The following is a 10,460-nucleotide window of genomic DNA, read 5'->3' as shown; positions in this document are numbered from 1 at the left end:
ATTTGAAAAGAAGTCATGGCTGATTACAGACTATTCATGGTGTTTTTCCAGGTTTGATATAGAAGAATGAGTTTGTTCAAAGTAAATAGCTTTCCACCTGGGATTTAAAAACATCATTTAAATAATAAATAAATGTGTCTGTGTACATATACATAAACATATAGATATGCAAACATACATATATACCTTCACAGATACACATATGCACATATATACATGAATGTGTATGAATATACATATTTAATAATCTATCAACTTATAAAACAAAAATGAGTTTTTTAAATGAGAGATTTACAAAAAGGCACATATATAGCTGTATGTTCTTTTAAACTATTTTAAAGAAACTAATAAAATCTGAAATACTATCATAATACTCATCTAGTGTACACAGCTATGCAAATTTTGTGAAGTACCAGAGACTTCTCTTTGTTTCATTCCTTGTTTTATCTTTAGGTTTTAATTTTCTTATCAGATATGTTTTCAATGGTCTTCAATGTACATAATTTCCTTACCTTTACTTGTGCTTCGTTTGTCTCACTAGGAAACTGAAACACTGTTGACATTATAAGAAACAATAGCATATTCATCTGGAAAATAAAGGAAAAATTCATCCTTTAGATCTCCAAATTTCTATAATCAGATTATGTCAGACAATTATAGATACATTGGGTCTAGTCTTTTCAGTATTTTGCAAGAGAGTCAATTACTTCTGTTTTCTAAATCCAAAAAATATCACTAAAATTTAAGGCACTTGATGAAGTGCATTCAATTAGTTAATGACAGCTGGAATTCAAATACTTCTTGACAAACCTTGTAAGATATTCACCAGGAAACTAATAGCATTAACAATCCAGGGAAAATTTTTATGGTCTCTACAATATCTTAGTAACTTATATAGAACCTCATCTATCGACATTTTCCTATACTATTTCAGAATATTGCCCACTCTCCTTCTCAAATCAAAGTTAATAGAGGTAGTATGAAATGGAAAGTCTTGCCATTACAACAACAACAACAACAATGACAACAACAATAAAAGACCTGATGCTAACACAGTACTTATTTCAAGTTAAGGGGGAGCTCTTGCACATTATATCAAAAGGATTCTATGTGTTGAAAAACTCCACTAACTGGAAACTGGCCCAGTCAGAGGATATATCATGAAGTAAAAAAAAAAAAAAAAAAATCAATATATAAAACAAAACCGTTTGTTGTTTAGTCTTTGTAGACTGAGGATGATTTTGGAAAAATTGAAAGCTTGGGGAATCTTAGATATAGATATCATGTTCAATAGCTTTAGAACATGGTTGCTGCTTGCCTACCTTTTTCATAATAATCATAGACCATGACTGGGGCTGGCTGAATGTTGGACACAACGTTGCTTTGCTCAACAGAGAAAGTGAAACTATTTTCTGTACCAGAAACCTATAAAGACACAAATTACAAATATATCAGAGCAGATCTGCTGGGGAAAAACATCACTGAGCAAATTATCTCCAGACATTCATGATCTACCCAATTAAATAGATCCAAGTTATCAATATCTTACATAATCTTACATGATGATGAAATAATGAGTTAGATAACAATAAATTGTATAAAAATCTATATTCCATGGCTTATATTGAGGTGCAAGGGATTTAGTTGAAAGCAGTAGAGTAATACAACATTTATGTGAATGGTAATGATGTACACATAGAAAGGATGACTCTAAAACTCACACCAGCCTTCGTTGGAGTTCATGTCAAACTACAAAATAATTATACATCTATTCTGGACCAGACTGTGTTAGATGCCATGAGGAATGAAAAACAGGGAAATTAGTCTCTAAACTTAAGAATTATCTAGTCAGGTAGTCAAGGCATATGTGACATAACATTAGAAGATGATCAGTGGGATAGAACACTGATCATCTTTAATGTCCTATATTAGATCCTATTTGTTTTTGACAAACCCTGTCATATGTGTCTTTAAAAAAGGGTTATCTAATTACCCTCGCAAGAAAAGAAAGTCACAGAAGAAAAAGTTATTGTTCAACTTACATTTTCCAAGTAGAAAAGAACATGGTCATTCTTGACTTCAGTCTTTATCACATGGCCATTGTTTTCAAGCTTTGAAGAAATTGGCAGGCAGGCATGGAGGATAAATATTACAGAGTGCCATTCCAATACTGAATGTTTCATAATTTTTATTTAACCAATTGTCAGAAATATATCTTATGACATGTTCCCTTGTACCATGATGCTTTCATAAGCACAAGTAGGAACTAAATAAAGAAATAGATGATAAACTATAAAGAATAATGACTGCTAATTACTACAAATGAAGAATGTTATCCCTCCAGTGTTATAGCCAAAATAAAATAAAAGTGTGAATTGAGAATAAGTTTGTTTAAATGAAGCATTCGTAGCTTGGTTTTGTTAACCAATTACTTCACTATTGCTTTTTCTGTGCTGAAACTGAGTTTCTATTACTTACCTTCTCAATGGATGACATGACTGGAGTGAATCCTGATAGCATTTTTACATCAACAAGAACCGTATTGGAGTTATTGCGCATTCCAATGTATCTGAAATTTAAGAATAAAACACTAGTGTAGACATCAGTCTAGAAAAGTGACATCTTATGGCAAGAGTGAAGGGCAAATAGATTATTGGCTATAGGTCTGGAAACAAAGCTGAAGAAGAAAACACCTGAAGAAAGTCATTCTAAGACATCTGAGAATAGGCACAACAAGAATGATAATGAATGAGATGATACAAAGCAACATATGCTGATAGTACACATACTTATGGTAGTCTTATGTTTGCACAACACCAAAAAGAAATCTTTGTTTAAAAATCAGGATGTTGGTAGAATCATAGAATAGACATGTCTCCAAGAGAGCTTTCAGGTCATGTCTCTAACTCAATAGCATTGCATCTACTTCTGATTTTAGCTCTGGTATTCATGAGATTATCATTTGGAAATTCTAAGAAAATCCTCCAAACTAATTTTACTCAGTGTTTCCTCACATATTAATTAAGGTTGAAACTCTTTGGCATCTATATATTATATTTTAATTTGAGAGAATTATTTTGTTTTTCTAGTCTGAAAAATAAATATCTAAAATTTTGCTCTGTATAGTTATGAAATAAGCACTTGTAGGTTTTCTCCTATCAATCTACCTGTGCTTGTTTTTAGGACAGAAAATACCCAAAACTGACAGGATTTCCACACACACAGACACACAGACACACACACACACAGATATACACACAAATGGAAGCATTGCTGAAATACTGGTGTGGCAGAAGCTTGCAAATTATACTTGCATACAGTACAAATTATACTTGCCTAATTCTAGCTCTGACTTGGTTAAAATGTACTAAATTGTGGTGTCTACACAGAGAGCTATAAAGTGACTATGCTATAGAAATTACACACCAATAAGTGAACTCATCATGATTACCATCATTCATATTTTGTTATTCTGTGATGGTTTAAAATAATTTTTTTAATATATATTACTCTTTCTCTAATCTGGGAGTTGATATTAAAGCGGGGCACTTACTTGACAGACAATGTCAGGTCAAAATTATTCTGGAATATATCTGAAGAGTTTTTCTTTGCCATTTGCAAGGAAAGGGAAAATCCAGATGCCTTCTTAGGTAGTAGCACATTATACCTAAGGGTAGCCTAGAAAAGATAACAAATTATAAGAAAATTCATCTATTTATCCTGTAGTAAAAACTGAAGAAGTTATTGTTTCTCTTATTTCTATTATCAATACACTTTATTTTAAATCTTTGTCATACAAGAATCACGCTAAAATTAATTGTTTAGTTTTCAGAAGATACAATAATATTTAACAACATAATTTAACAAAAATATCAGAATACTTTCAAACAGTGACATTCCTCAATTCCTCAAAAAAACTTCTCAGTTACCCAGTTATCTTTAAGGTAAATATCTCTTCATTAAATAACTTGCATTTTAAGATATTAAGTAGAAATTTTAAATGAGAGAAAAAATAAAGATAATCATGGAAACAGGCAAAATGGTAAAATAACACTTCATATATAACCAAACAGATAGTCTGACTTTTTTACTGGCAAACATTCATCTCCCTCTCAGGTAGATTTCTGTTACCTGGATAAATGCACAACCTTGCCCTTCCACATCTATTGTATATTGTCCATGTGCTTTTGTTAGCTCTGAACGTTGGACCAGTAAGCGATTGTCACTGTTAATTTGGAAAATCTCATTGGATTCTTCATTGCTAAAGGTGACAGTGTTTTGATCATTAGAGAAGGTTAACTTCATGTAGCGGGTTATAGCAAGAAGGCAGACAGCAGTGTCCTGCATAAAACAGTACAAGCAACAATCCTAACTCTGTTATGCTGTAATATTAATCATAATTTGACCTTGAACTTTAAATTAATTCATATGAATATTCCTAAGACATGTCAGTACAACACCAAGAAGCAATATTCTAAAGAATAGAAAAATATATTTGCTTGTGCTAATAGTTCTCATTTAAATTAATTTTATTCCACAAATCTTAGATTTTAGTTTTCTAAATGATTTTATAAAGTATAATCTCTAATGTTGAAAATAGTGCCAAATCTTTTCTAAAAATTAAAGGTATTATATAATTAGGCTGCCTTGGATAATGCTTATACCCAATTATCTTCAAAGATGGGAAGTCAGAATCCAGAAAGGATGTTGAGAGATTCACTAATGTATGGTTTTGCTCAGAAACTAAGACTGAAAAAAGGTAAGTAAAGAAGGAAGTAAAGATTTTCCCCATGAGAATGAAACTACATTTCTTTGTATTAAAAATTTTTTTTCTGTTAAGACATATGTCATTGTTTTTCATAATCATTTCTTCTGTTACTCATTCATTTTCTTTGCTTTTCCCAATATGCAGACCACAGAAATAGAGAGAAAATTTCTTCTTAATTGGTATGTGGTTCATCCATAGTATCACCAGATATCTAATTTATCATCAAGACTCTGGTGCTTATGACAACATTTTCTTCTAGACTTACATTCTACTTTTACTGTGTGAATGGAGATATAAATCAGGCATAAATTCTTTGAAAAAGAGCTTCATTTTATTCATTCGTATGTAGAGAATTCTTAGTAGCCTGCCTGATACACAAGAACTACCTAATAAAAAATTGTTAATTAAATGTAATAAAACTTATAACAAGAAATATTCCTCATCTCAGAAAGTGTTTTCTATGATTACCTCTGCTGTCTAAATTATTGTAGAGTACTGCTTTTTGCATTAAACATATTGTTATTAATATCAGACTCACGCCAATCACCTGAGTGGAAGAGAAGCCACCATGAGAATTCATCTGTTGAGCAAGCCACTGCACAATCTTACTAGCATAGGTGAGATTAGGCATTTTCTGGGACATGAGAGCCAACAGCACATAACAAGTCTTCTCAGTCTCAGCAGAAGGTGCCCAAGGAGTAAAGAATGGGGTTGCTTCTGTCTTAGGTTTCTTTGGTCTTTCCCAGTATATCACATTATCTGAGAAAAAGGAAGAATTTTCACATGGTCTCTATAAAGAGAACTGATTAAACAATGTAAGAATGCTGTAAATATCATTATTGGCCTCTGTTATGGGCTGGATTGTGTCCTTCAAAATTTATATTTTCAAGCCCTACTCCTCAGAACCTTGGAATGTGACTGTATTTAGAGATGGAGCCTTTAAAGAAGTGATTAAGTTAAAATAAGGCCAGTATAGTGGGCCCCAATACCATATGACTGGTGTCTCTACCAAAAGAAGAAATGTGGATACATGAAAGGAACACCAGGGATGCATGCATACAGAAACAAAACAAAACAAAACAAAACAAAACAAAACAAAACAAAACAAAACAAAACAAAACTGAACATGGAGAGGGAAGAAGACCGTCTATAAAATAAGAATAGAGGACTCAGAACAAACCACATCTGCTGACACCCTGATCTTGGAATGCTAACCTCCAGAACCATGAAAAAAATTAAGTTCTGTTGTTTAAGCCACCCAGTCTATGGTACTTTGTTATGGTAGCCTTAAGAAACCGATATAGTTTTAAATAACAACTTCTTAAGGTCAAAAATGGTATGTAATTAAGTTTTACAAGCAGTTTTTATGGCATAGTCATTATGCTTGATTTTCTTTATTTCACTCATTTACAAAGAAACTAACAAAAAAAAAAAAGCAGGAAACCGAAAGCATATAATGTTCTTTAAAGATAAAAGACCACTCAAACAACAAAAAAAGAATGAACAAAACAGAAACAGACTTGTAGATGCAAAGAAGGAACTGATGATTGCCAGAGAGGGGTGGGTGGGAGTGCTGGATGAAAAAGGTGAAGGGATTAAGAAGTACAAATTGATAGTTACAAAATAGTCACAAGGAATAGAGTCAATAATATTGTAATAACTATGGATACTGCCAGGTAGCTACTACTTATTGGCGGGGGCGAGGGGGGGTCACTTTGTAAATTATAGAAATGTCTAACCACTGTTATGTATACTTGAAACTAATGTAAAATTATATTGAATGTCAACTATAATTGAAAAATAAAATTAATAATAAATAAATAAATGCAGTAAAAAAAAAAAGAAAAAAAGCCACTCGGAAATTCCATAAAAGAAATACAAACATACTAGTGAAGAGGGTTCCTGCATGATTGCTAACTAATTTTCCTCACTTTATTCTCAAGGCCATCTTCATTAGCAAAAGTGAATAATCATATTTACTTATTTTTGTAGCAGATTGATCCAGGATCTGGAGTAAGGATTCCACTTGCTTTTCTTTTCCAGCTAATCCAAAGGCATAAGCTAGCACTGCATGAGTATAGCCATTGGTGATACCATTTTCCAGTGCCTCCTCTAGACAAAAGAGCCCATGTCGTAGAGCGGGAAACTAGTCATAAAAAAGAATACATTTTAAAATAATATCTGAATATAGGTTTGCTTAATATTTAAACTAATTATTCTCTATATTATATACTATATAATGTATCCTTGAAGTATATTTTACATACAAACCTGTTTATATATACATATATATTATACTTTATACATATCATTAAAATAAATATTAATGGATTAATAGTATTTAAGAAATGAAAGATAGTATGAAAATAGCAGCTTCTATATCTGATCAGTCATATTCTAGTTAAAAATGTAAATTTCTTCTATGTGGCAAAGAATGTAAATTTATTTTTACACCTAAGATATTTTAACACCTAAAATAAAAGCTTATATTTCTAAAGATGATTTTTGAGATATACCAATGACCCTGAAATTTCCTAGTATCTGATTTCAGGAATAGATTTTGCAATCAGATAATTTGACCTTTGGATTGGGAGGTAGCCAACACTTAAGTTGAAACATTTACACACTGAATTGGTTAGACAAACAGAACACAGGTTACGGTTATACTTAAAGCACAGGTTCTTAATCTGAATTTCATGGCTGAATTTCAAGAGATCTGTAAATACTTGAAACGGTATGAAAAACTTGCGTAAGTGTGCATATGTATGCTCTCCCTAGGGAAAAAACTCAATAGTGTTCATCAAAGGTTTAGATGCATGAAAAAAGGTTTGAGTAACATCAACTTAAAGAGAGGTAATGAATGAAGTGTTCTTTTGATGTTTCATCGAGTCTAAAAATTTCAAATCACTCTGAACCTACAGTCTATTTAATAAATGCATTCAGCTGACTGAAACTAAAAGATAATAGGTATCCTTACAGTGAAATTGAGCCCGGCTTCAAGAAGTGCTCCAAAAATATATGCAGTGAGTAAAATGTCCTCTTCATCTCCACTCTAAACACAAAGGAACAATGAGTCATACAGGATAGTAGAGCACAAAAGAACAACTATTCTTCTGAAGTGAAACTAGGTATGAAAGGAACACTGGAACAACTACCATTATTCATAAGAATACCTGCAAATGTGCATTTTTTAAATTGAATGGTAAATAACCAAATTCTCTGAGCAAGAATCCATCAAGATCCAATGTAATAATGGAATAAAACATACAATTAATCTCAAGTATACTTAATGACATATATAATTGTATTTATGTGGCCTGGAATTAAACTTGAATTCCAAACAATTCATATGAAGAGTCATATTTTACTTTATTTGGTATTAATTTGAAAAAGCAAGCAAAGAATTTCTCATGGGATGGAACAGAAAGTTGCTGCAAAGCTTTCTGAACATCTCTGGAAAAGTATCCCAGGAGGTAACGATAGTCAGACCTCATAGATTCTTGCAGTGTAAACTTAGAAAAACATTTATAAGTGATGTAGTTTGCAAACTGACTGTACATAAAAATCTTCTAGGAAACTTATACATGAAATCAACCAGAATCCACAGAAGAGATTCTGATTCAAGAAGTCAGGAATAAGATATAGAGAAATAAGTTTTAGTGGGTGTTCTAATGTACTGATGCAAATAATATTCAGACAGCATTTGGAACCCACTGATCTAGTATAAACCACTTGTTTTACCTATTTAAGCAAAAGATGACCCTCTCTTTTCTTCAGAAAAGAATATTTCTGAGGAGCTCTGTTTTCAAGATATAAGTAATTACAGATGGTGAACACTAAAATAAGATGTGGGGACCCAAAGCACACTTAAATTATAAGCAAGTTCTATCATCATTTCTCTCCAGTGTAAGTTTTTATCTTTCCCTTGCTTCTTTCTCCCTCCCAATTCAACACACACACACACACACACACACACACACACACATGCACACACACAATTATGGAAGAAGAATTGGGTAAGATCAGGCGAACTGCAGTAGCGATCAGTAATGAATCCAACAAGAAGAAAGATCTGGAGATGTTTGGAAGAGAACATGAAAAATTCTGATTTTTTCACAGAGGAATAAATCATCTTTTCTTTCAGGTCCTCCTGATGTAAGGAATAGGTTTGGAATAATTTAAAGACGTTTTTTTCCTACACTCCATAATGGTAAAGCAATGTGAAAAAAATTCACATTAAAATTAAATACCATTCAGAGTTGCCATTCACCCATATTTTGAAGTGGATAAGCTTTACATTACAAAAACCAAGACTAAGAGTGGTATTATGAAGGACACAGAGGAAAAGTTCAGGATATTTCAGGGGACATTAGGGCCTGCTACAATATTATGATCAGGTATTTTATTTCCAGGGGAAGATAATAAAAGACACAGATGATGGGATGGAGGTGAAGGAAGGACATCAGAAGGAAGGGAGAATGCCTTAGGTAGTGACTTACCTAAATATGAACAGGAAAAGAGAAGGAGTGATTACTATCAAGGATATACTTCATCTCATTCGCATTTTGAACAAGGGCAAGCTAGGCCTTTATGTTTTGACTTGAGAGGGTATTGAAAGAGCGCTTCATTGAAACAATGTAAATTACTAGATACTATCACAGAACTTTCTTGCCATCCACAAGCCCCGCTCCCTTAACAGATTGTCTGGCTCTAAATTTATGTTTCCTCTCTGGGTTCCTTTTCTTTCCCCTCTCTCCTATCTCCAGTTTATCTATTGACAGAGACTGGTTCTATGGAAAGGGTTAAAAACAGTAAGGCAAACAATAGATTCATGAGGAATTATATATAGACTGTGTTTAACGTGTATGCAGTAGACTCAAAGGGGGTAATATTCCCTAGAGGTAAGGAAAACAGGTAGGCAAAGGACCAAGGAAAGCCTACTTCTCTTAATCCCTTACCTCCCAGGCGTTGTTAAAAAGCTTGCCATCACTTTTAAAGCAGCCATTGCTTTCCTGTTTGCTTGAAAGCCAGATTAAGGTCTGTTGTTGAACTTGTTCATCAATGAAAACATATTTCTTCATTCCTTCTAATGTCTTAAAAGTAAGTGCACTGAGCCTGCAGTGCAAATCACCAGTTAGACAAAAGTTAGATAAGAAAGAAATGATAATGTCAGCTACTCAACAGGTTCATTATCATTGTTCCCTTTGGGTAGTGAATGCATCTAATTTGTCTAAAGTTGATTGTAATAAGTCTTTATTGATAGCGGCTCTTTCCTTTGGGTCAGTAAAATGTTTTGAATAGCAATATGTGAAAATAAGACTAAGTAATTTCCAGCATGTTTACACCCAAAGTTCTTGCTATACAGTTCATTAGATTATCCACATGTGGAGAGAGAGCGGGTGTAATTGGATGCTTTAGGGCCTTCTAGTTTTACTCTGCTGAATCTATACAGAACTCTGAGAAGTGCAGACTAAGTTGAGGTGTTTTCCATGGAGTTAGTTAATAAGCTATGGAAGTAGAGGGGCTGTCATTAAATTTGCCATGAGACTCGAGGTATATTGAATTAGAGTGGGAATAATCAAAGATTTCGTTTTATCTGATTCACCTCTGTAAATTCACCTTGAAACTCACTTTGTTTTTAAACCCCCACCTAACTCAACTCCCTTTATTCTCTCATAAGCCCTCTTCAGAT

At 32.9% G+C, this 10,460-nt stretch overlaps 1 protein-coding gene across 1 annotated transcript in view; it reads right to left on the bottom strand.

Annotated features, from left to right (window-relative positions):
• Positions 1-537: 537 nt before the first annotated feature.
• The window catches only part of LOC105296012 (ovostatin homolog 2-like), a 40,310-nt gene continuing 30,387 nt past the window's right edge, over positions 538-10,460 (bottom strand). The window contains 10 exon segments of the mRNA XM_011365934.1: positions 538-587; positions 1,323-1,425; positions 2,043-2,111; positions 2,479-2,569; positions 3,554-3,678; positions 4,132-4,341; positions 5,316-5,527; positions 6,749-6,914; positions 7,746-7,818; positions 9,710-9,883. Coding sequence (XP_011364236.1) covers positions 538-587; positions 1,323-1,425; positions 2,043-2,111; positions 2,479-2,569; positions 3,554-3,678; positions 4,132-4,341; positions 5,316-5,527; positions 6,749-6,914; positions 7,746-7,818; positions 9,710-9,883 — 1,273 coding nt within the window.

Source organism: Pteropus vampyrus, unplaced genomic scaffold, assembly GCF_000151845.1.
Source record: "Pteropus vampyrus isolate Shadow unplaced genomic scaffold, Pvam_2.0 Scaffold116, whole genome shotgun sequence".
In the NCBI taxonomy this organism is placed as follows: domain Eukaryota; kingdom Metazoa; phylum Chordata; class Mammalia; order Chiroptera; family Pteropodidae; genus Pteropus; species Pteropus vampyrus.
The sequence above is the reverse complement of the archived record's forward strand: the minus strand, read 5'-3'. Positions and strand labels throughout refer to the sequence as shown.